Source organism: Gymnodraco acuticeps, unplaced genomic scaffold (assembly GCF_902827175.1).
Source record: "Gymnodraco acuticeps unplaced genomic scaffold, fGymAcu1.1, whole genome shotgun sequence".
Taxonomy (NCBI): domain Eukaryota; kingdom Metazoa; phylum Chordata; class Actinopteri; order Perciformes; family Bathydraconidae; genus Gymnodraco; species Gymnodraco acuticeps.
In genome coordinates this window covers 342465-369887 of record NW_022990397.1, presented here as the reverse complement: position 1 = coordinate 369887, position 27423 = coordinate 342465, and the positions used below count along the sequence as shown (strand labels likewise).

The 27423-nt window shown below is 42.5% G+C and overlaps 1 protein-coding gene across 1 annotated transcript; it reads left to right on the top strand.

Annotated features, from left to right (window-relative positions):
• Positions 1–9360: 9360 nt before the first annotated feature.
• gmps (guanine monophosphate synthase) lies at positions 9361–26308 on the top strand. Its single transcript, XM_034224598.1, has 16 exons — positions 9361–9679; positions 11481–11653; positions 11770–11884; positions 12341–12438; positions 13253–13356; positions 13567–13760; positions 14252–14417; positions 14733–14884; positions 15046–15219; positions 16105–16210; positions 16382–16497; positions 18091–18216; positions 19988–20103; positions 20215–20345; positions 21482–21654; positions 23818–26308. Exons 1-16 carry the CDS (start codon positions 9653–9655, stop codon positions 23917–23919), a joined length of 2073 nt encoding a protein of 690 aa, XP_034080489.1. The 5' UTR covers positions 9361–9652; the 3' UTR covers positions 23920–26308.
• The last annotated feature ends 1115 nt before the right edge of the window (positions 26309–27423 follow it).

Below are 27423 nucleotides of genomic sequence, written 5' to 3'. Positions count from 1 at the left end.
TCAGTTCCGTCTCCTGCAACAATATAGAGTCATTAAGTCCATGAAGATGGTCCTGACGTCCACTAGGATGGACATTTATAAAAGAGCTGTTATTTCAAAACTTGAATTATTTAATTGCTTTCAGAACTAATTATATAGTTCCTTACATGTTAATAAACAAGAACATATATGATTTTCATGGTAAAAATTACAATTATTAAACAATATTTGACTTCTCCTCCTGCTTCTATAACATTTTGTTTTTCGTATGCCAGCCATTTTGGATGAAAATAAAGAGGAACTTCCCAGCATACAATTTTAACCAATGACATATCACTGGAAAGACCAGGATGTCCTCTGTACAGTACATCAGGGAATTATAGAGTAGCTCAAAAGAGTAAAAGGAGATGCATGTTAACAAAATGTCCACTACAGTGGACATTTTCAATGGGCTGGGTCCCAGGAGATATACATTAAATAAAGATATCTGTATAAATATAGAAAAAAGTTCATTATAAAATCTATAGTACTGTGACTAGCCTTGGAAGCTTTTTTACAATTGAATAAATACAAAATGTTGTCTAAATGAACACATGGTTTGACGGCTAAATATGTCAATCTCATGGACATGACAAGAACCTTTATCTATTGATTTCCCTATCAGGAATAACGCGTTAAAATATATGCTAAAAAAAGTAAATGTGTTGTTTATATATTTGACTCTATATAGCCCAGGAATGTATTGACATTTTTCATCTCTTGGTAATGCCTTGTAATATTTATTTGCATAGTTGTCATTCCAAATGAAATGATGAGAACATACACACTCCCGTCTCAAATGTTGGGAAGTAGAAAATAATGTGGAAATCAAATGAAGAGAGGATCAAAAATGTTTCTTGCCATCCTAGAGTTCCTGAACAGACACCACATTTAAACCCCTTTGTATGCTCATGATGCACCGTTAATGTCACAATCTGTCTTTGTGGTGTTTTGTCTTGTCTAGATCTGTTTTTGGTTTTCTGTCTGCGTTGTGTTTTGTCTTGTTTGGATCTGTCTGTGGTTCCCTGTCGTTAGTTTCCCTGGTGTGTCTGATTACCCGATTGTGTTCACCTGTGGCCCCTGTGTTTTCTCCTCCCTCCTCACCTGTGTCTTGTTTGTGTGATTAGTCTTCTGTGTATTTAAGTTCTGGTTTTTTCTGTCTGTCTTTGTCGGTTCGTCTTTTGTTGTTGACTGTGTTCACCGGTGAGTGTTCTGTCTGTCCAAGTTCTATTTCATTATCCTTGAAATAAAGGTATTATCAGTTTAATCTGCATTTGGGTCCTGCTTCCTTCGCTCTACCGTGACAGAACGAACCGACCACAAAATGGACCCAGCAGATGATCCTTGGGAGGTTGAATTACAGCATTTAACTTTCTATCTGGCTTGCTGCTTCGATTGGTGGAAGGGAGCGTCCAGTGTTCGGCAGAAGAGGGCCGCTCTGGTATGGGCGCTCCGGTTGGCAGCAGAGAAACCATGTTTTGTTGAGTTTTTACCTGACTGGATTTTGGACTTCCTTCAAGCATGTGATTCCAGGCATGCTAGCTCCCTGTCTCCCAATTCCCAACCTGGCACCATACGCCTTGGTGGGTTCCGCCTAAAGTCAACCCGCGCTTCTGCCCCAGTTCCTGCTCCTGTCCAGGAGTCGTATTCCGGAACTCGTCAGGCTTATGGAGGTCCACGGAGTATTCAGGAGGCTGCTAAGAGGAGTCGTCGCAAGGACAGGCTAGCAGCCCGAGCCCCAACCGCCATGGTTCCGGCTCCAGTGCCGGACCCAGCAGCCATGGTTCTGTGCTCCAGTACCATCCCACATAGCCATGGTACCGTGCTCCAGTACCACCCCACACAGCCATGGATCCGTGTTCTGGTTCCTTGCCCAGCAGCCATGGTTCCGGCTCCAGTGCCGGCCCCAGCAGCCATGTTTCCGGCTCCAAGACCGGCCCACACAGCAATGATCCAGGCTTCAGCTCCGGACCTTACAGCCATGTTTCCGGCTCCAGAACTGGATCTTACAACCGTGGTCCCTGCACCAGAGCTGGCCCATACAGCCATGGTTCCGGCCCCAGTTCCAGCCATGGTTCCGGCTCAAGTACCGGCTCCAGCAGTCATGGTCCCGACTTCAGCACCTCGTCTCCTGCTGGCTCCCCAGCCGACGCCAGCTCCCCGAGTCTTGTCGGCCTACCGGCCGACTCCAGCACCTCGTCTCCTGTTGGCTCTTCAGCCAACACCAGCTCCTCGAGTCTTGTCGGCGTACCGGCCGACTCCAGCACCTCGTCTCCTGCTGGCTCCCCAGACGACGCCAGCTCCCGTGTCCTGTCGGCGTACCGACCGACACAAGTTCCCTCTCAAGTCCCCTCTCAAGTTCCTACCCGAGTCCCCTCTCAAGTTCCTACCCGAGTCCCCTCTCAAGTTCCTACCCGAGTCCCCTCTCAAGTTCCTACCCGAGTCCCCTCTCCAGTTCCTACCCGAGTCCCCTCTCCGGTTCCCTCTCTGGTCCCCTCTCGAGTCCCCTTTCGAGTTCCCTCTCCAGTTCCCTCTCCAGTCTCCTCTCAGGTCTCCTCTCGAGTCTCCTCTCGAGTCTCCTCTCGAGTCTCCTCTCCAGTCTCCTCTCCAGTCCCTTCTCGAGTCTCCTCTCCAGTTCCCTCTCCAGTCTCCTCTCCAGTCCCTTCTCGAGTCTCCTCTCCAGTTCCCTCTCCAGTTCCCTCTCAGGTCCCCTCTCGAGTCCCCTCTCTAGTCACCTCTCAAGTTCCTACCCGAGTCCCCTCTCGAGTCCCCTCTCGTTCCCTCTCGAGTTCCCTCCTCTAGTCCCCTCTCTAGTCCCTCCTCTAGTTCCCCTCGCGAGTCCCCTCTCGAGTTCCCTCCTCTAGTCCCTCCTCTAGTTCCCTCCTCTAGTCCTTCTCTGGTCCCCTCTCTAGTCCTTTCTCTAGTCCTTTCTCAAGTCTCTCCTCTAGTCCCATCTCCAGTCCCTCCTTTAGTCCCTTCCCTAGTCCCATCTCAAGTCCCCTCTCGAGTCCCCTCTCCAGTTTCCTCTCAAGTCCCCTCTCGAGTCACCTCTCGAGTTCCCTCTCAAATCCCTTCTCGAGTCCCCTCTCGAGTTCCCTCGCCAGTCCCAACTCAAGTCCCTACTGAAGTGCCGTTGGAGGTTCCGCTGGGGCTCCTGCCAACTCCATGTTCTGTCCCGTTGGGGGTCCCGCCGACTACTCTCCTGCCGGGGGTCCTGCCAATCCTATGTCCAGTCCTGTTGGAGGTCCCGCCGACTACTCTCCTGCCGGGGGTCCTGCCAACCCCTTGTCCTGTCCCGTTGGAGGTCCCGCCGTCTACTCTCCTGCCGGGGGTCCTGCCAACCCCTTGTCTTGTCCCGTTGGAGGTCCCGCCGTCTACTCTCCTGCCGGGGGTCCTGCCAACCCCTTGTCCTGTCCCGTTGGAGGTCCCGCCGTCTACTCTCCTGCCGGGGTTCTGCCAGCTCCTTGTCCTGTCTCGTTGGAGGCCCCGCCGACTACGCTCCTGCCGGGGGTCCTGCCAACCCTATGTCCTGTCCCGTTGAAGGTCCCGCCGTCTACTCTCCTGCCGGGGGTCCTGCCAACCCTTTGTCCTGTCCCGTTGGAGGTCCCGCCGTCTACTCTCCTGCCGGGGGTCCTGCCAACCCCTTGTCCTGCTCCGTTGGATGCCCCGCCATCATCTGTCTCGCCGGGGGTCCTGCCAATCCCGTGTCCTGGTCCTCTTCCGTGGGGGATCCTGCCGAGGCCTGTCCCACCAGCTCCGGTTCCTGTCCGGCCGACACCGGGTCCTGCCCGGCCTCCGGAGCTCTCTGGTCTTCGCCCTCGAGCCGCGGTCTTCGCCCTCGATCCCGGCCCTCTGTGAGCCTGAAACGCCTCCATTGGACTCTTTTGTCTGCTTTCGGAACATAATATCATCACTATGTAAGATCACTGGGTAAGAAGAAGAATATAGAAGATGGACCTTTATTAATGGAGTAGAAGAACAAAATATGAACCTGAAAATTAGCAGAATATGTCCTCTGTGTTTTTAGAAAGGTAAGGCAGTTTTTTTCTACCTTAATGGCAAACATAATCTGGGGAAATCTGTAATTAAGTTGAATAGACCTTTTCAAAGCAGGCATTTAGACTAGTCACACGCAGGTCTGACTAATTACATTATAATGGTGGCATACGTTTTGCATGATTTCTGGAAGAAAGCCATCATTGATGTTGTTCATTCTACTTGTGCATCATCTGCTGTAACAAATTAAAAGGTCTGCTGTGAATAAAGTCTACGGATCGCATATGTTTGGGAACAATTAAAGGCTCTCGCAGCATTTTTTCAGAATTTATTCCAACATTTTAAAAAGGAAAACAAGCACTATATAAATATTATTTGTATTACTGTTATCATTGTTTTAAATAGTATTACTTACAGTAAGTAAGGTTTGACACATCTTTACTTGTATATTGTAATAAAGCATTTTCCCAGTGTGGAAGTAATGCTTTCTTCTCCCACGGCCAGAGGTTGACAACCGCTGGGGTGAGATACTTATTCATGTTATTAACGCCATCTTTTGGGAAATGTAATAAAAAACACATGAACACAATTGTTACCATGGCCATGAAAAAATACTAATTTTGGACAAGCTGTCAAACTATAAGCAATATTATTAATTAGTGAACACATTTGTTATATTACATATTAAACCATTACCATTAGCATGGCTAGAATAATCCATAAAGGAGAATTTATCTGCGGGCCTCTGTTGACCCTCTTTTTTCCCCCATGTATATTTTGACACGGATCATCTCTACAACACAGATACACAAGCAAACTGATAATACAGATACATATAATGAGTGCTGATATTGGGCTTATCCTCTCAGGGGGCCGGGCTCGAGGGCGAAGACCACGGTCTTCGCCCTCGAGCCCGGCCCCCTGAGAGCCGCGGTCTTCGCCCTCGATCCCGGCCCTCTGTGAGCCGTGGTCTTCGCCCGCGAGCCCGGCCCCCTGACTCTTCCTGCCGCTGCCCTCGTCCTCGAGCCCGGCCCCCTGACTCTTCCTGCCGCTGCCGTCGCCCTCATGCTCGGCCGCCCGAGTCCCGCACCTTAGACTCTGCCTTGCCCCCGGGCCGTCCGCCCGAATCCCCCTTTTTGAACTCTGCCTTGCCCCCGGGCCGTCCGCCCGAGATCCCTTCCTGGTCCTCTGCTGTGCCTCTGGGCGGTCAGCTCAGTCCCGTCCTCCTGACCCCCTCCACCCACCCTGGTGGCCTAGTGATACGTCCCTCCTCCGGACCCCCTCCACCCACCCTGCTTGAGGTTTTGGACTTTTGTGTTTGTTTTTTTGGGACGTCTGGGATCCGTCCCTTGAGGGGGGGGTAATGTCACGATCTGTCTTTGTGGTGTTTTGTCTTGTCTTGATCTGTTTTTGGTTTTCTGTCTGCGTTGTGTTTTGTCTTGTTTGGATCTGTCTGTGGTTCCCTGTCGTTAGTTTCCCTGGTGTGTCTGATTACCCGATTGTGTTCACCTGGTGTCCCTGTGTTTTCTCCTCCCTCCTCACCTGTGTCTTGTTTGTGTGATTAGTCTTGTGTGTATTTAAGTTATGGTTTTTCTGTCTGTCTTTGTCAGTTCGTCTTTTGTTGTTGACTGTGTTCACCGGTGAGTGTTCTGTCTGTCCAAGTTCTATTTCATTATCCTTGAAATAAAGGTATTATCAGTTTAATCTGCATTTGGGTCCTGCTTCCTTCGCTCTACCGTGACAGTTAAACCACATTTGGGTTTGATGTAATGAATAACGGTACGCTCTGCCTTGTGTGAGCGCATGTGAAGCTGCTTATCCATACAGATGGCACGTGACAGCACACATGAATAATTATGTGGAACAGCATGTGATCACAGGAGCTCTGTGATGCTATCATGTGAGAGAGTGACAATCTGCCTAAAATGCTCCTGAAATTGCAATATTTTACACCTACATTTCTCTCTATGTCAGAAAATAGTATTTTATTGCACTTGTAGTTACTAACTAAAAGAGAAGTTATGCTCTTATCATTCCATCAACCATCCATCCCATCCATGTTTGTTTAACTTGTTTTCACCAACTGTGCAAAATATGCATTTGTTAAGGTCCCCATATTCGTTATGTCTAAGTTGGTTTGTTGAAATCTGATTACTTGCAAAACATATTATGAATATGCAGCAGCATAAATCCTCCTGAGACCCAGAAAGAAAAAGGTTTCAAATGTCCTTTGTTTTTTAGATCACACAAGTCTTTAGGGTGGTATACACATAATGACTAACAACAACTAAAGATATATATTTTTATTTTAGTTTTATTGTGCTTCCTCTGTAGAGGACATCAGGTGTTAGTTATGTGAAGCATAGTATACAAACAACATTAACATACAAGTACATTTAGACAACATTAGAGCACAACAACTTAATGCAACAAATATTGAGCCCTCATTTGTAGTGCTCCATCCTTTTTTAAATGCAGAGATACATCTGACACTTGATGTGTGTTTTCCCACTGCATCCACCATGAACCCTACAGAAACCTACGTGTTAGTTTTGGCCCGTAGTGGACTCCATTTGTGTTGTGTAAAATGGGGGGAAATAAAAAGTTAGCAAATCTCCATGTCCTCCTCAGAGGACATTCATAAAAACATTTAGTTTAGGTCAAATAATGATTACACTGCTCTAAAACTCACTAAACTCCTAAGATGTTCCCTTACTATAATTAATAAAAATATTGACCTCATAACACTGGTAATTACAACATTACAACATTACCATTTCTCTTTCTATAAATAGTGCTTGTGTTAATGGACGCTATTTTGAAATACAAGGAAATTATCTTTTTAAAAGCCACACCCCCACATATGTCACATGTCTGAAAAGCCCAGGATGTCCTCTGTGGAGTACAATTGGACTTAATGCTGTGGCATGTATAACCTTATAGTTATGGACCAAAACCAAATGTCCTCTACAGAGGACAAAAATGAATGGGTGGGTCTCAGGAGGATAAGCCCAATATCAGCACTCATTATATGTATCTGTATTATCAGTTTGCTTGTGTATCTGTGTTGTAGAGATGATCCGTGTCAAAATATACATGGGGAAAAAAAGAGGGTCAACAGAGGCCCGCAGATAAATTCTCCTTTATGGATTATTCTAGCCATGCTAATGGTAATGGTTTAATATGTAATATAACAAATGTGTTCACTAATTAATAATATTGCTTATAGTTTGACAGCTTGTCCAAAATTAGTATTTTTTCATGGTCATGGTAACAATTGTGTTTTCATGTGTTTTTTATTAAATTTCCCAAAAGATGGCGTTAATAACATGAATAAGTATCTCACCCCAGCGGTTGTCAACCTCTGGCCGTGGGAGAAGAAAGCATTACTTCCACACTGGGAAAATGCTTTATTACAATATACAAGTAAAGATGTGTCAAACCTTACTTACTGTAAGTAATACTATTTAAAACAATGATAACAGTAATACAAATAATATTTATATAGTGCTTGTTTTCCTTTTTAAAATGTTGGAGTAAATTCTGAAAAAATGCTGCGAGAGCCTTTAATTGTTCCCAAACATATGCGATCCGTAGACTTTATTCACAGCAGACCTTTTAATTTGTTACAGCAGATGATGCACAAGTAGAATTAACAACATCAATGATGGCTTTCTTCCAGAAATCATGCAAAACGTATGCCACCATTATAATGTAATTAGTCAGATCTGCGTGTGACTAGTCTAAATGCCTGCTTTGAAAAGGTCTATTCAATTTAATTACAGATTTCCCCAGATTATGTTTGCCATTAAGGTAGAAAAAAACTGCCTTACCTTTCTAAAAACACAGAGGACATATTCTGCTAATTTTCAGGTTCATATTTTGTTCTTCTACTCCATTAATAAAGGTCCATCTTCTATATTCTTCTTCTTACCCAGTGATCTTACATAGTGATGATATTATGTTCCGAAAGCAGACAAAAGAGTCCAATGGAGGCGTTTCAGGCTCGGGGGAACACAGGGATTTTAACCTTTGCAGACCATTAACATGCACAAAAACCAATAACACACTTCATGAGAGGGAAACCCCCAAAGAGCAAAATGGGGCCTCTTTAAGATAGGTTTTTTTTCAATTTTTTTATACTGGTACTGTTAAAGACAACTAAAAAATACAAACTTGCTGTGCACAGAGTGGACTTTGACATCTGTCCGTTGTATTTTTGATGTGACATTCCTTCTGAGCAAGTAATCTTTATGTAAAGAAAAAAGGGATAGTGCATTTACATTACTATCAGCCTAGGTTAGACGGCACACCAAAGCCACATAAACAATGAGCCTGAAGGTAAAGTATGTGGTAATTCATTTGAAAAAGGAAAAAGAGAAAACATTCCTGTAAGTAATGCTGTAGAAGATGTGTTAAAGTACAGGGTGATCCTCTCACATACTTGTTGTCCCTGACAAGTATGAGGCTCTGAGTGTGTGCAGATTGTATATCAACAGGACTTGTGCAGTTACTATGGGTGGGTGATATGAACACACACACATAAACTGAGATAATACAAATATTTGAACTATAAGAGATAACTATCCCTTGAATACCACTTGTTTATTAGGCCTGTTTGTAATGTTGTAAATAAAAAAGGATGACTCCCTTATACAAATATCAAATTCATAGGGTCTTAAAATACGCCATTACAAGTAATCGCCCTGAATTAAAAATGTTTCTTGAGTAAAAGTACAAAAATATTAGCATCAACGTGTACGTTAACTTGATTATTTATGTATTTATTATTGTGATGCTATGAACTATTTATAGTGTAAATTGGAATTATCCACATCTGTGCTCCCGGGTGTATCTGTGTGTTTTCTTCTTACATGTTCTTGCCTGTGTACATGACATAAACTGCTGCTCATAACCAAATGCCCCTTGCGGGATTAATAAAGTTGTTGATTGATTGATTGAAAAAGTAAAAGTACTCATTGTGCACAATGGCTCACTTCAGAATAACATAAAGTACAGAAGTATTGGCAGCTAAATGTACTTCAAGTACCAACACTTAAAGTATGCAGAATGGCTCTTTCAAAGTATTTAAAAAATAACAATATATTATCCTGTTTGTATCACTCAAATAATGTAAGCATATTGTCTGTTTTTATATAAAAAGTAACTATATGAGTGTTAAATAAATGTAGGGGAGTAAAAAGTACAATGTTGACCTCTGAGATGCAGTGAAGTAGAAGTACTTAGTTACTTTCTACCTCTAGTCATAAAACATAACCGGCACCCACTACCCATATTTTTTAACATGATCAATCAAATTCACACTAGTCTGTGTCTAAGCCCAGCCCTCTTGGGGCCACACTCTCCCTCACTTTCCTTTTGTGGCTTTAACTTTGCGCTCCATAACACACACAGACACATTTATTTAGTCTGTTCCCACTGAGAAAGTTATTTCCAGCCGGAGAGGAGGAGAGCCTGTGACAGTCCATCTCCAACCCCAACCCCAACCCCAACAACAACCCAAGTCTGCTTTGGAAACAGTAGTCGGTTTGCTGAGCCAGGAGCTAACCAGAAGCTCCCTCTCTCTCTCTCTCTCCGTGACACAGCGAAGGGAGAGCTCCTTCCACAACACGTCTCCATGGCTGTGTGCAACGGAGACAGCAAGGTCAGTGGAGCAGGGACATATAACCCATCAGCCCGGGTGACTTGGTGTTAGGACCCCGGGTTGCTGGTGTTAATTCCGGCCTGTGTGTGTGTTTGTACCTCGGGGGGAAAGTTAGAGAGCATTACCACCAGGTCCATTGCTGTATGCCTGTTGCAATGTTACATTAACATGTTGCTCATAGCTTCAGTCAGGTTGTCTTAATTATGTTAGAAACACATATGTTTTACATTCATGTAATCACTGACTTCTTCTCATGTTGTAGCCCCCCGTAAGAGCCTCCAAGCACCGCGTGGGTTTTAGCATAGCCCCGCTAACTTAGCCTCGGACGTGCTGCTAACATGCTAATGCTGCTAACAACTACTGTTTATAATACCAGCGAGCTAGCATGCTACACAGGCAGTTGGTAGATGTAGCTTTAGCTGGGCAGTGCGAATTTGTTGTGATGGTACTCTTTGTCCAACAACAAGTATTATTACTGCGTTTGCGTTTATTTGTGGAAAGTGACATTGAGATTGTGGTTATTTATTTGAAGCGGATGCTGTCACTCACTGTAAGCTAACGTTAACTGACAGGGTTGCTAACCAACGTCGTCACTAAGCTATTAACGTTACCGGTGTGACAACCAGAGCCCCACATTTACTCAGTTACTTTCTAAACTGGATATTATATTATTTTACAATAATGTAACACTGTAAAAACAATCTTTCTGCATCGTCAGTACTTTTACTTTTGATACTTTGAGTTCATTTAGCTGATGGTACTTCTACTTAACTAACACATTGATTATACAAAAATGTAGAAGGACAAGACAAGTAGCCTACACGCATTATTACAAACATATACAATTTAAAATATGCTCTTAAAAGTATTTGTGAGTCATAAAAACTGGATATCATAATATTCTACATGTTAATATTGTAAAAACAACCATTCTGTATTACAAGTACTTTGAATATTGATTTTACTGCTAAATATTGTGTACTTCTATTTAACTAACACATACAAGACGTTTACTTGTAATGGAGTATTTTAAGACAAGTGTATTTCTACTTCCACTTAAGTAAAGGATCTGAGTACTTCTTCACACTCATTTCCAGTATTGTATGTCTCTGTTGCATATTTTTGCAACTTGTTCATTCAAACTTACATTTAATTCGTTTTTTAGGATGACTTTACAACATCTCCCCATGGACTAAAATTATAATAATAATCATAAACCATTTTATAATGCTTATTTCTCAAAGACACTAACGGGGTAAACAAATCATACAAAAATAATCTTTTAAATCATCTGTTTTTTAAGTTTGCTGCAATACGGATAATCTTTCCTTGCAATTAATACAATAGAAAATGTTTCTCTTCTTGCACACAAACTGATCAGCGCACTTTTATTTAATAAACATCCAGACCTACATCTTTGTGTCACAGCTAAAAAAGTGTGCCCTGCTCATTAGAGCCTGTGACTAACTTGTTGGATTCATGTGATTCCACTGATGAGCTGAATGGTTACACCACGTTTGACGAGAGTGACTCAGTGTCTGCATTGAAGCTCACATGTCCTTAATTGTGTTAGGCCTTTATTAGGTCACATTTTCCACGCTTGAGGTCAAAAGTGGAGCCAGAGAGTAGTGGGTTGCCTTACATCACCTCTAAAGAAAACATTAAAACAACATTTTCTTTGTGTTACTCGATAAAAAGTAAGCACTAGTGTGCAAAAGAGACATGGGTGTACACTTTTCTGCCCACTCAGCACTTAAAACAACACAATGTGTGTTTTTTCTGAATGTGTGTGTGACCACAGCTGGATATCAGCAGCGCAGAGCAGAATGGATCATGTGAGGGGGCGGTGGCCATCCTGGATGCCGGGGCCCAGTACGGCAAGGTGATCGACAGACGGGTGCGAGAGATGTTTGTACGCTCTGAGATCCTCCCTCTGGAGACCCCGGCCTTCGCCATCAGAGAACAGGGCTACAGGTGAGCAGGGTTGGGAAGGTTACTTTAAAAAATGTATGTACGACTACTAGTTACCTGTAAAAACAAAATAAAGATGGTTACCTTTGCATGATTGTTCTCTTTCTTCTCCTTCCTAGAGCCATCATCATCTCAGGAGGTCCAGCCTCTGTGTATGCAGAAGACGCCCCCTGGTTTGACCCGGCCATATTCACTATCGGGAAGCCCGTGCTTGGGATTTGCTATGGGATGCAGGTATTTATGTACATTTTGAGTATTTTAATTTGATGCTACTTTATACTTCTACTCCGCTTAATGTTGGGGTGATATTTAACCCACATTTAAATCATGTGATGCGAGGCTTTAAAAGTCATTATGTAGACCATCTTTATACCACAATTCCTTTGTTCGAGGAAGCGTTTTCATTGCATACATTTCACAATGAGTAGCTACACTTTACAACCACTCATATCCAGGCTGCTGTTATATCTCCTGGGTACAGCTGTGACTTTACAGCCTTCTTCAAGGGCACTTTAACTGAAAACATCGCTCACTAAGCTTTCCTAGCTGGCCTGTAAATGAAAACCAGCAGCCATCCATTCTCCATCTCATTTCTCTATACACCCGGCATTTCTAACATGTTTGCAGTCGCACTAACATGTTATTTTATGTCCATGTGTTAACTCTGTTGTGGGTGTGTGTTTGTTACAGATGATGAATAAAGTTTTTGGCGGCACCGTGCACAAAAAGAATTTAAGGGAAGATGGAGTCTTCAGTATTGGACTGGACAACACTTGTTCTCTCTTCAGGTAAATGGTGTTTTCTTTTATGTGTTATTATATTATAAATATCAAACGAAACAAACTGTATTTTGATGTGGATTCATGGATCTGCAAGTCCTAACCCATCTACATTTTAAACTTTATAATATCATATATAAGAGAAAATTAAAAGCCAGTGGACAATATACTAAGAGGTTATTAGTGCTGAAGATATTTGATACAGGAACAAAATGGTCTGATGTAGAGAGACGTTATTACGTGGCAGACAGTATCACTACACAGTGGAACTACGTAACGTGATGGATCAGTGTTTTTATTTTACTGGCTACCATGGCCCCTTCATCAAATGTTTGCCAGTGCACGTAGCGGCCGAGGGAAGGCTAATGAAGTCCATCTGACATGAATGTACTATATTAAAGACGGCTAGTGTCATTAAACCCTAAAAAATAACATTCAATACATCCCGTCTAGACCAGCAGGCCGATTTACAGTACCATTTATTTTCTTAAAGAGGCCCTATTATGCTTTTAGATTTTTTTGTGTGGCGTGTTTCATTCTTTATTATTTTGAATATCTTTTTTTTAAATGCAATAGGTGGACACCTGCTTTTATTTATTTTCTCTTGTATTTATTTGCATTTGATATTGAGGTGATTCAAAAGTATCGGAAAGTAATCAGGTTACATTACTTATATATTGTGATACTCGGATTAGGTTGCTTAGAATATTTTCTTTGCAGGTTACTAGTAATTGTAACGGATTACATTATTAAAGTACATCTCCCAACCCTGTATACGTGTTGTTATTGTACCTCTGACATCAGTGTGTGTTTATTTGATCAGGGGCCTTCAGAAGGAGGAACTGGTCCTTCTGACTCACGGAGACAGTGTGGATAAAGTGGCTGAAGGCTTTAAGGTGGTGGCCCAATCCGGGAACATCATTGCTGGTAAGTAGCACATGCAGTGGTATTATTATTTGACTTAATTAAAAGTGCTAATAACTCCATTACAAGTCGTGGGTTCAATAGGTTACATAAATAAGCCCTATTGTGTTTTGATGTTTTACTAGTTTTGTTTTGTATGGCTTTAAAAGTAGCATTTAAAGATGATAATTACCCAGGTTAACAGTTCCTTGGCACATCTGTGTTCCCCACCAGGGATTGCTAACGAACAGAAGAAGCTGTACGGGACACAGTTTCACCCTGAGGTCGACTTGACGGAGAGAGGCATCGAAATGCTCCGTAACTTCCTGTTTGAGATCGCAGGATGCACGAGTAACTTTACCGTACAAAACCGCCAAGAAGTTTGCATCAACGACATCAAAGAGAAAGTGGGCAAATCTAAAGTGCTGGTGAGTAAAAAATTGTAATGTTTCCTGATTTGTGTGTTGGTTATCCAAACCAGAGAGATGACGGATCAGAAGAACACATTTTCTAATCCTGTATAGAATATTAACCTAAAAGTCTCAAGCTGGGTTGCTGCATGTGAAGTGGTGACAGCAGCAGCAGTGGTGGGAAGTAAAGTAGAACCAATTAAACTCACAAATTAAACCCTTTTTTATCTGGAAAGAGGAAGTGGACTCCCTGAAGTGGCTTCAAACTAGGCTGCATCTCAGGGGGATATGATGAGGATGAATTAGTGTAAGAAAAACACTCAAAGCAAGATTTATATTACAAAAAAATCAGTTTCTTGTTGAACTACAGTCTGAGGGATACATGCTTCTCTTTGTAGTTATTGTGCTATGTTGTGGAACAGAGCATTTTATACTTTCAATGATTATCCAGACAGGTCACAAATGTAGCTTGCTGAATAGTTCTTGACTGTTTCTGATGATTTATTCAGGTGCTGCTGAGCGGTGGGGTCGACTCGACAGTTTGCACAGCTCTCCTGAACAAAGCTCTGGACCAGGAGCAGGTGATCGCAGTTCACATCGACAATGGCTTCATGAGGAAGAGGGAGAGTCAGAGCGTGGAGGAGGCCCTCACCAAGCTGGGCATCAAACTCAAAGGTACAGATTCACATGGACAAAGTTCTAAATGATGCCGGGATGCTACAATAAGACCTTCAAGTCAGCGGAGTACATTTCTCTGTGTGTACTTCCATGTGATAGCAGTTGATATTCAGTATTACATTTAGCAGATGCTTTTATCCAAATCGACTCACAATAAGCCATACGTTTTTAAATGTGACACATTCCTTCACATTTGATGGATTATATGATCAACTTTGAATATCACAGTATACTGAAGTTTTGTATAATATTTATTATTGTTGCTCATAACCCAAATGTGTCTTCTGTCTTCTAAAATGTTTCTTTATTTAGTGGTAAACGCTGCTCACACCTTCTACAACGGAACGACAACCCTCCCCATCTCTGAGGAGGACCGGACGCCACGAAAACGTATCAGCAAGACTCTGAATATGACTACCAACCCAGAAGAGAAAAGAAAGATTATCGGAGATACGTTTGTCAAAGTGAGTACTCGTTTCAATCGACCCTCTACAAAAGTATTAAAGATGCTATTATCATATTTTATGATTTATGAACCTGCTGGCTCTTGCCAATATGGCTGCTTAAATGTTTTTAGTTTACCAGGTCCCTGTAGTGTCTGACTCTTTGCTTCGTGTTGCCCCAGGTTGCCAATGAAGTGATCGGAGAGATGAATCTGAAGCCAGAGGAGGTCTTCCTGGCCCAGGGTACCCTGCGGCCGGATCTCATCGAGAGCGCTTCTCATCTCGCCAGCGGGAAGGCGCAGGTCATCAAAACGCACCACAACGACACCGAGCTCATCCGCAAACTCCGAGATGAGGTACTGCACACACACACACACACACACACACACACACACACACACACACACACACACACACACACACACACACACACACACACACACACACACACACACACACACACACACACACACACACACACACACACACACACAGGGTCTGAGTATTAAAAAGTAATGTCACCTGATTACTTTTGGATTACCACAAATACAAGAGAAATAAATATCAATATGATGTGTATGTTGTATATTATCTACTGATATGCTCATATCTTTAATCTACTACTTGATTTCTTACAGTGGAAAACATATTGCACAACAAACAACACAATACCTCTTATCAAAACAATATGCTGTTTTGCTAACACTGACGTCCTTTGAATTTTAAAAGATTACATTTTGAACTGACAATTTGAGTCGTCTCTGATAAGAACACGTTTTTGTAGCACAGTATGATACAGCAGTTATACAGATGATCAAACTGCTCTCTTACAATGCTTTGAAGGAATATGTGATACAACGGTGACATAAATGATCATTCAAGGATACAAATAAGATAACAATTGTTCAAAAATAACAGTTACAGTTTAGAGAAGAGATTATGAAAGCAGAGCTATCAGGCACACACCACATGTTTAAGTAAAACATGTTGGGAGCACAGCAAACATCATATACTCCTTAATTGAAAATATACATCATCCTTTATCCGTTTTTATAGAGGCTTTCGTTTTTCAATAGTGAAGCTTCTGCAAATAACATTCGCCTTCTTTTATTTTCAGCTGTTTACAGTTCATATATTTTGTGTTTTGCTCAGCTCTTTTCTTATAAACGAATCACTATGCAACACCTAAGCAAACTCCCACACGGTTTAAATGCTGATTCCTCTCCTTTGTGATCCTCCAGGGAAAAGTGATCGAACCGCTGAAAGACTTCCACAAAGACGAGGTCAGAGCGCTGGGCCGAGAGCTGGGTCTGCCGGAGGAGATCGTCTGCCGACACCCTTTCCCTGGCAAGTAACAAACGCTCGCAAAACGAAAGTGATGATTCACATTGTAAACAAAGTGTTAGTGATGATATTTCTATCACCGTCTCCTTTTTTATATGCATCTTCCTTCCCCTTATTCAATCAGACAGACTCAAAACTGACTGTATTTGCTAAAAAGTGAACTTTGCCTCGTAGGTCCAGGTTTGTCCATCCGAGTGATTTGTGCCGAGGAGCCCTTCATCTGTAAGGACTTTGCCGAAACAAACAACATCCTCAAAATCATCACAGACTTCTCTGCAAGCATCAAAAAGGTGAGAGCAGTACCGAATCTAATGAACAGTCATCTGAAATTCTGTGCTTAGGGAAAAAACATCTTGTCACCGTAAATTTAAACAAGATATTATTTCTGCGTTTCTTTTCTGCTATGTTGAATGACAAACCAACACACAGACTTTTTAAGAGGACGTAATCTGCTTATTTTCAGTTTCATATTTGTATTTTATGCCTCTGCTGTGACATGTTTCCATGCTTTAACTTCAAATTCTAACTTAAAGGGGACCTATCATGCAAAATGCACTTTTATACATAAAGATGTGTGTCGGGGAACTCACGCAGCGTCAGAAAATAAAACCCTCTCTCTTTTCCTCCGTACCCAAATCTTTAAAAACGGGGCCACAACGGAGCTGATCCAGATTTGCGTCCGATATGACGTAATATCTGAAATGTAGGCTGGCTTCACACCCATGGCCCTTTCAGAAACAATGCCCGACTGTTTTGGACGTAATATGGTCGTGTTTACATTAGCATCGCTAACACTCAGAGCTAACCTGTACTGGAGAGCATGTGTGTGAAGAAGCAGGAAGTAAAAAGGAACTCACCTTGTGGTGTAACCGGCAAGAGAGAAAGCCTTTGAGCTCCATACTGTTTCAGATCCTTGATAATCCATGATATGGCGTTTCATCACCGCAGTATCTGCCGGTAGAATCTCCCGCATGAGCTCAGCCCCCTCCTTTTTTATTTTGTATCAATTATTATTATTTTTTATTAAGCTTTATTCCCAAAATCAGCACTTTTGAAACAGGAAGTGAAATAGAGGGATATGAGGCATGGCTAGAATGGGTGATCTGTTTGGTATTTTGAGCAAAACACTTCATAGACATGTTTTTTATATATTTGTATATATCTGAGAGACCTGTGCTATTGCCTAGAAATAGCATGATAGGTGACCTTTAACCAACTTAACAGTACATAGGAAGCTCTGCCAATATTCCAACTGAGGAGACATTTGTGTCCTTGCTGGTTATTTATAAAGTAATTAATTTGCAACCTCTGCTGGGTGGTTGGCCACATTGCACCAAACCCTACAAAGTATACTGATGCTTTGGGGCCTGTGTCCACATAGCGCCTTCCCTGGTAGAAACACGCTAGAGATTGCATCCTCCCAGCTAAATATAAATAATATAGCACTGCTGTTGTGTGGCTTAGCCCCCTTTGATTTATATCATCTGTTTGTGCTACTATATATTTGTGGACATTTTTTTTCACTTTTTACAACAAATTGGGAAATTCTTGCTCTCACGTTTTTCTGAATGAGCTTCATGATGATAAAAGTACTACACTCACCAGCAGTTCCAGTTAATGTCCACTTGGCTGATTGCTACCACAAACAGGCTTTTAAACATTTGTTATGATCGTTTCTGTCTGACAGACACGGCACAAGTTTCTCCTCTAAATTGTACAGTGACCTCACCGGCACTTTTCTGAACAGTTCAAATATTTTCTTTTGCCTGATTCCTAAACAAAACAACAACTCCTAAACAGAAGTTACACTGGTTCAACAGGCTGCTCTAAATCTCTCTCTCTCTCTCTCTCTCTCTCTCTCTCTCTCTCTCTCTCTCCTGCAGCCTCACACCTTGCTGCAGAGAGTCAAGTCGTGCATATCAGACGAGGAGGAGGAGAAGCTCTTGCAGATCACCAGCCTTCATTCACTCAATGCCTTCCTGCTGCCCATCAAAACTGTCGGCGTCCAGGTAAACCAGTCGCACAATTAACTCATCAGTCAAACTTTTATTTTTCTGTTTTCTCTTCACTGCCCAGGAAATACTTTTAAAACACGCATTTTACATTACATTTTTACAGGGGTGTAAGAAGTACTCGGATAGAAGTAAAAGTAGCCATAACAGTCAATCCTCTATCTCACAACATGTGAATAATGCCTCCAATAATGTGTGCCCCGAATGTTTTAACCTTTTAGTCCAATTTTAAAGAGGACTTGCTGCCGTGACTGAAGTGAAAGATTTCAAAGTTATTTTCTTTAGGAGCTGTTGAGGATTTAAATGTCTTTAGCAGTGCTGCTGGGGGAAACGGTATGTCCCTCTTTGTCTCGTTTTGTTCCAACTATAACTTAGCGGTTAACCACGAGACACACCCACACACACAACCTCGGTTTCTTTCTCTCTTTAACTAAACATGGAGGCATATGTTCAGGGTTGGGAGGGTTACTTTAAAAAATGTATTCTGTTACAGTTAATATTTATACGTTTAGATTCACACCAGAACAGCTTACAGAGAAGAAATACAAATTCTGATATATGATATTTTGTTTGTTTTTTACTAGCACTGCTGGTAAGCAAATACTGAAATGTAACAGTAAGGTCTTTTTTTTAATGTAGTTGTAGAATAGAATTGGGGAGGGATGAGTCACACAGCACACAGTGACATGTGTTCTCTGCTTTAAACCCATCCTAGTACCAGGAGTCTAGTACTAGGAGCAGTGGGCAGCTATTGTACAGCGCCCACGGAGCAATGGGAGTGGGGGGGGGGTGTCCGGTTCCTTGCTCAAGGGCACCACGGCAGGGCAGGAGGTGAACTGGGACCTCTCCAAGTAGCAGTCCACACTCCATATTTAGGTCTGGTCGGGGACTTGAACCGGCGACCCTACGGCTCACAGTCCAAGCCCCTACTGACTGAGCCACTGCCGAATACAGTTACCTTTTCTGTATCCTTATTACCCATTACATATAATCTGTTACTCCCAAAGCCTGAATATGCTCAAACTATTGTGGCACGTTTTAGTTTCCTCCTCTGATGTTGACTCATGTTAGTCTGACACATATAAAGTGCTTTGTATCTAAAAATAGCAACAACACTTTCCTGTGGTTTTTACTGACCTTTTTAGTGAAGAAAATCATCATGACTATTTTCAGCCAGCCAGTGACTGTGTGTTTCTGTGGGGGTGTGCGCTGCCACTTCCTGTTTTACATTTACCCTGAATCTGAAGTTGTGGGGCAGACGGGAGGCGGAGGACAAACACAGGCAGCCTTCTCTGCCTGAGGGATTTTATGGGAGTGAAAACAGACAGATTTCCTCTATTCATAGAAGCATCACTTTTTATTTAGCAGACAAAAAAAACACGAGTTTAAAAAAAAAAAAAAGATAAAATAAGTCATTTTAATTAAAAGACACCTCACTGTTGGTCTTTGTTTGACCTTTTTTAGTTAAAGTAGTAATATATGATCCATTATAATAAATGCCAGCACCAGAGGACCTGACGGTTCATAAGTTAAACACTGATTTAATCAAAAGCTAGGCCCAGGACCATTTAAAGCTTTAAAAACTAATACAAGTATTTTTTTGTATCAATCATGAAGCTCACAGGTAGTTAAAATCAGGATGCGCTCTCTCTTTCTCTTTCTTTCTTATGCTCATCTAACATTTGTTGAAGATTGATGTTCTCTTGTTTTATTTTATAACAACCCTTAGTTTTTACTTGAACTAATCAAAGTAACTGTGCTGTCCCAGGGTGACTGCCGGTCCTACAGTTACGTGTGCGGTATCACGAGTAAAGAGTCTCCTCACTGGGAGTCTCTCCTGTTCCTGTCCAGACTCATCCCTCGCATGTGCCATAGCATCAACAGGTAATACACACTCCTCTGGTTTACCCTTCGTCCCTCCTCATCCTCATTACACACTGTTCTGTTAACAGCAGTCACACTCACCCGTTCCCTTTCGTCTCTCTCTTTTCACAGAGTTGTTTATGTGTTTGGGTCTCACGTGAAGGAGCCTCCCACAGACATCACCCCCACCTTCCTGACCACAGGCGTTCTGAGCACGCTCAGACAGGCGGACTTTGTAGCTCACTCTATCCTCAGAGAGTCTGGTGAGTGTGTGTCCAAGTGGCTTTAGACTTTTAAATTGACCCTATGTTTTTGGAGCATTACCGATTATTAAGAAGGATATATATATATTTGATAAATATGTCTGAGCTTCTTGAGTAAAAAGGATCCAACCACAGGAATATCTATCAATACAATGTCTCTAAAACATTTCACTCCTTTTACCAAGCATGGTTTTATTAAGTTCACATCCAGAGTGGTGTACAAGTCTGCATACTTGCATCCTCATGGGGAATTTAACGTTTCCCTAGAAGCAGACCAGTTATCTGTTCTCCTGTCAAAAAGTTTTTTTGGGATACATTGGTATTTTCCTGACTATGCCAATTTATGATGATAACATGGATTTAAAGATCTTCTGGATCATTGTGTCCACATTAGGTATTGGTCCGTATAGCATAACGTAAGACATTTTGCTTTCATTTCTTTGTGGATCCTACAATCCATCACACAGATTATTATGCTTTTTGGGGTTCTCCCTTTCCTGTAGTGCAGTGACCATCAACTGGCGGGCCAAATCTGGCACGTCAGACATTCTCATCCGGCACCCGCTGTGGCGCTGGCGGAGTGGTTAGTGCGTTCGCCCCCCACTCATATATATTTTTTACAACGTCTTGTGGGTAATGTGCAGTACCGGAGTCCAACAGAGAGGCAGCAGCTGCGGGACAGTAGCCTGCGTACTGTGTAGCCTTCCCTGCCCTGAAGAAGAAGTAATCCTTCATTAGCGTGAAGAGTCTGCTTTATGCGCTCCGCAGTAGCCCCGCTACGGCGACTTGGCAGTACATGAGCGTGTGCCACCAGCACACCCCCCCCCCTCAACATAGTCCAACAGAGAGGCAGCACCTGCGGGACAGTAGCCTTCCCTGCCCTGACGAAGAAGTGATCCTTCGTTAGCGTGATCCTTCGAGTCTGCTTTATGCGCAGTAGCCCAGCTACGAGGCTCCGGCGACTTGACAGTACATGAGCGTGCTCCACTAGCAGGGCTATATATAAAAATAGCTGGCCCCCGAAAGTGTCTCTAGGAATAATGTTGGCCCTTGGACAAATGTAGTTGGTGATCCCTGCTGTAGTGTGTTCTAATGGCAGCATTAAAACTCTCCTCTCTGTTTGTCTTCTTTTCAAGGCTACTCCGGTAAGATCAGCCAGATGCCGATCATTTTGACCCCCCTGCACTTTGACCGTGACGCACAGCAGAAGCAGCCGTCCTGCCGGCGCTCTGTGGTGATCCGCACCTTCATCACCAGCGACTTCATGACCGGCATCCCCGCCCTGCCCGGAAACCACATCCCAGAAGAGGTAAGCCAGGGTTTAACCCCTCCACTGGGTGTTTGGCTAGATTTGGAGCCATTATTTAAACTATCATCGTGGACAGATTTCTGATCTGGCCTAATGGGCACAGACCCAGGGTCCTATTCACCTGTTGAGCTGCAGAGCCTCTGTTTAAAGTTACTGTTAATATTTATCGTTAAAAAGTCATAAATTGTAGCAAAGCGATTTTAAGAAGCAAAATGTCTATCAAAACAAACAACCTCAATAGGCGCTTTCACACCGCAGTACTTTTCCCACAAAGGTTCATGAGAACTCTTTAGTTCTCATGAAAGATCGCGTTGACACCGGAATAAGTCCCTGAGGGAGGATTAGGCAAATGAAGCCGCTGACGTCACTTCTTCTTCTTCTTCTGCTTTGGGTTTACTGGCTGGCCGCAAACCACTTCACGGCGTATACTGCCGCCCGGAGGCCCCGGAGTTGGGGACTCACTGGGACTCCCAGCAGCTTCTACTGAAGCCTTCCGAGTAAATCGCCAGAACGCCGACACCTCCTCATCTCCACCGCTCCCATGTTTTCTTTTGTGCTGCCATAAGTTAGTCTCTCTGCGTTTTGGCGCTGGGTGCATGCTAATGCTAATAATGCTAATGTTTTTCTCCCAGCAGTTCCATTTCCGGTGCTGCGGCTGGGCAGCAGCTGTGTGTCTGTGCTGCGCGCGGCGGTACATTTGAATTACACCGGGCAGCGGCACACTGTGAACTGTCAGGAAGACTCGGGTCTAACTCATGGTCTAACCAACCTTCTTTAACTTGGGAGGGCTTGGGAGCAGTGGTCGCACTCGCGTTAACCGAATTACCCCCCCTCCCGTCAGCGCGAGTGATTGATAAATTGTGCACTCGACGGGTAATAATGGATTATGACAGAAATGTTACAATCCTGTCTGTCAAAATGACTGACAACGAAAAAGTCTAAAGCCACCACTGCTTGGGAGAAAGAAACGATGTGATATTTGGGCCCATTTTCGCTACAATGAGGCGGAGAAAAAAAAGCGAATGCATTGTTTCATCAGAAGGGAAGCAATGTGGCCATAACACAGCTGGTGAAAACACCACAAACCAGATACTCTCTGCAAAGCTTCTTAATCATTCAACCTGTGTTTTTCATCAAATAAGGACAAGATATAATCTTATTTATATATATATATACTGAAATGACAAATTATTGGTTTTGGCTCGACTAGTTTGACTGAAATGTTCTATATCATCTGATGACTAAAAAAGACTCAACAGTTTTCATTGACAAAAAGTAGACTAAAATAATTAGTTTTCTTTGACTAAAATATGACTAAAATGCTCAGACTTTTAGTCGACTAAAACTTGACTAAATAAAAGCAGGATGAAGGTGACTAAATATGACTAAAACTAAAAAGGACATTTAACACAGGACTAAAACTGAATAAAAAAATAGCTGACGAAATTAACACTAATGCGAGGATAATAAAATGGCGGCTTCACAAAACTTTTTGGGAGTTTTACGGGGCGTGGTTTGCAATCCGCTCAGCCAATCAGACATAGGAACCTTTTCCTCCCACGAAAGTCCCTGCTCTCTAGCGGGGACGGAAAAGGAGGTAAAAATGTTCTCATGAACTAATTTTTAGTTCCGGCTCTTTTTGGTGTGAACGCGACATTTCGGAACTAAAGTGGGAAAAGTACTGCGGTGTGAAAGCGGCTAATGACGCAAAACTCAACAGACATGTTATTTGAGATGAAACATCTCCATGAATAGATGCAATATGACCTGAAAAAGACTCAAAATGATCAAACGGAGAAACAGAATGACCATCAGGACACAAAACGCAGCATTTTAAGAGATGCAAAATTACCAAAAAGAGACAGAGTATGACCACCAGGAGGCAAGATTGCATCCTTTTGTAAACATACTACATCTCTTTGTACAAAGTGATCCAAAACAGATACAGAATGTGGCCACAAGGAAACATTACTCTAGATAAAGATGTGAGAGAGGCAAAATGTCTACGAAAAGATCAAAAAGAGACACCAGGACACAAAACACTAGAAAATGATCTTATCGAGAAGCAAAGCGGTGTCTCTTTGACTCTGAGGGACCAATAATGTTTGAATCTAAATATTTCTTCAACATTTTAAAATGTATTTGTCCGATCTGCTTTCCCAGGTTGTGCTGAAGATGGTGAACGAGATCAAGAAGATCCCAGGCATCTCCAGAGTGATGTACGATCTGACCTCCAAACCCCCCGGCACCACAGAGTGGGAATAAAACACGACACGACCGACAGGACACACACACACACACACTCTCAACACACAATGCACAAACACATTTACAAATATCAGAGAGGGCTGGGGAACTTCTCTCCTTTTCTCTCCTTCCTCCCTCCCTTCCCTCACCTCCTCCCTCCCTTCCTTCCTCCTCTCTTCAACATTCCCACGGAAGGCAGAGCGTACTGTGACGGGCGCACATGCAAAGGCGCCACCACTCCCCACTGGTCTTAATATTTTTCGGTGATAGGGACTGATTAATGTTGGTTATTGATAATATATTGTCATTTTTGATCCATGTGCATCTATGTATTTCCTCTGTGTGACTATAAAAAAGTAAACGGCTGCTTCCTGTTCCAGTCATTTAAACGTGAGAAGCTGTGAGACTTCAGAAAGATGTTGTACCTCAGGTTGCATTACGGGAAGAGCTCAAAAATAACAAAAAAACAAGCAAACGAAAAAGTGTCATGAAATTTAAAGAGCAGGAGTTTTAGTCGTTTTTGTTTTATTACACCGAAGACTATCCACCCTGTCCATTTACAGCCTGTATACTGAGCTATTTCTTCTTCTTTTAAATCTAAACAGGCATCCTTTGTGACCAATCAATTAATTTTAAGGGTAGAATATGCTGTGTGATGTATAACCTTGAGAGGATCCGATCCGAGCTACATTTGTTGACTTGTTGCTCTAACGCACGGTCAACCCCAGATTAGCTTCAGAATGATAAGGAGGCAGGAGGCCAATATAGTGGTGCAGGAATGAGTCTTAAAACGCGGATACGAGTTGGCATTTGACCACTTCCAGTGTTTAGCCTGAAATAAGTTCTGTGGTTAAAACAAGCGAAAGAGATTTTATTCAACGACATCAAACACGTCAGTAAATACCTAACTGATGGTGAACTTAAAAACGGCAGCTACTAACAATTGTCTAAACAAACTGCTGTAGCTACGTGACGTACAGCAGTTTGTTTAGACAATTGTTAGCAACTGCTGTTTTAAGTTCGAGATGTGCTCTGAAGCGAGAAGAGGTGTTTGAATGACGCTGCGATGTAGCGCAAGCTACTTAAAGGGTGGGTGGATTCCAGACGTCAAGATCACCAGCCAATCAGGATTGGCGTAATGAGATTGATGCTTCCGTTTGCATACGCGTTGAGGCGCATCCCATAGTGAGACATCTCACTTCATGTTACTCTGAGAACTGGGGTTACGTAGGTAACCTATAGTTTTAAGTTCATCATCACACAACGAACATTAGCCACCTTTAGCTTAGCGGTGGTGACGTGAAGTTAGCATAGCCTATAGATGTCTTTTTACTTCTGCCGATTGCATTTATGCTTAAAAAAATCACAACGTGGTATTAATTGGAGTTTATCCTGCTGAACAAAACTTGTAAGTGTCATGAGCGTTTTCCACCAAGCTTTTTTTCCACTAAATTCCAATGGAAAAATCCCGTTGCGTTTTGTCGATGGAACCGTTTGTGATGCTAACTCCCGGGTCGGACTACATACATAAATCAACGCTGCACCACTCTAGTGATGGGGAACTTTTATATGTACCCGTTATTGTTTCAGTTTATTTCTTTCCAACCTGGACTCTTAATGTGTCCAGAACAGGAGGATAAAACACCGTTTCTCCTCATGCTACAATATGTAGGCCTATGCTTTTTATGAAGAATAACACATGGCAGGAGGACTAATTAATAACAAAAGTATAGTAGAGTTTATAACCACATCGTGTAAATTGCTGTTGTCATTTCATCATTATTTGGCTTCTCTTTTGCTCATGTTTTTTTTCTTCAGTTCAATATACATCCTTATTAAGTGTGTAGTGTCAAAGGTCAGGTTGAGTGTGTGTCTGTTGCCATCTCTAATGCACGTTCACTCAAAAAGGCATTTATTTTTCTGTTCTGAAGCACGTCATCACCTCTAGTCTGGTCGTTTAGAGCTCAGTGAATACAGTGCTTGGGTTGAACTGAGATTTTAAAAGTGTATTGTACCCCTGTAGAGGCATTTCACTCGGTGGTTCTCATGCCTCCAGATTACGTCTTGGTGCCTCATCCTCTGTTAACCTTTAGTGGCAAAACCCCCCTCCTGCAACATTAATGCTTTTCCTAAGTTGTCACTGTTCGGCCTTTTATATATTTTTTCTGTTACATATGTCTCCATGGAAAGCTTGTTACTATTGGACACATCATATGAATTTCATTGCAATATCGTTAAGATTAAGTTATGCAATTCAGTGTCTTTCGTTTTTTGTTCCGTTTGATCGCTCCTTAGTAACGTGCCTCAAACCAAGCCACTGCATGCTGTTTCAACTATGATGACATTTGTACAATGGAAAACCTGAGCTTTAATAAAGATCTCCATGTTGAAACTTCTCACCTACAAACTTGTCTCTGGTCGTCTACTTTCAGATTTGAAATAATTATGCCTGATGATTTTCAAGAGTGTTTTTTGTGCCATGGTTCTTTTACATTATTGGGCTTTTCACAGTATCAATCAATCAATCAATCAATGTTTATTTATATACCCCAATATCACAAATGTTACATTTGTCTCAGTGGACTTCACAGTTTGTACAGAATATCAGTATGACAATACGACACCCTCTGTCCTTAGACCCTCTGTCCTTAGACCCTCTGTCCTTAGACCCTCACATCGTACAAGGAAACCCTTCCAGAGAAAACCCACAGTTTAAAGGGAAAAATGGGAGAAACCTCAGGGAGAGCAACAGAGGAGGGATCCCTCTCCCAGGACGGACAGACGTGCAATAGATGCCGTGTGTTGTTCACACTATTTGATTTACTTTGTTATTTGTTATTTTTTTAAGTCATGGATCTGATTCTAAGTACATGTAAAAGTAGATGCGGCTTTTATTAAAGGGCCCTTATTCTGCTTATTTTCAGGTTCATATTTAGTTCCTCCACTGTGACACGTTTCCATGCTTTAATGTTCAAAAAGCTCTTTATTTTTCTCATACAGCCTGTGCTGCAGCTCCTCTTTTCACCCTCTGTCTGAAACCAGAGCCCAGTCTGCTCTGATTGGTTTGCTGACCGGCTAAGTTGTCCACTAAGGAGATGTCCCGCCCCTTAGCCTATCATGTGCAATGTGTTGGTAGCCTAGCTAATAGTAGAGTGTTACATAGGAGGGAGGGGGGGTGGGAGAGAAACTCTCTGGAGGGAACACAGGGATTTTAGCCTTTGCAGACCATTTACACACCAAAACTTATATAACACACTACAGGAAAAGCATAATGGGACCTCCTTAAATTAAGATGTATTCAAAACTTACAATGGTTGTTTATGCACATTTTTCTATTTAACCATGCTCCTCTTTACAGATGTCTGCAAGGGCAGAAAGAGTACATTTAGAAAATGTCTCGACCTAATTGATTTCTCGCAGAAGTCATCAGTGCTAGTCAGACGTCTCATGTGCCTGAGACGGATCACAAGCTGCAGTCAAACAGTCACGCATTCACCATCAGCAGCCTCCCTTTAGTCCCAT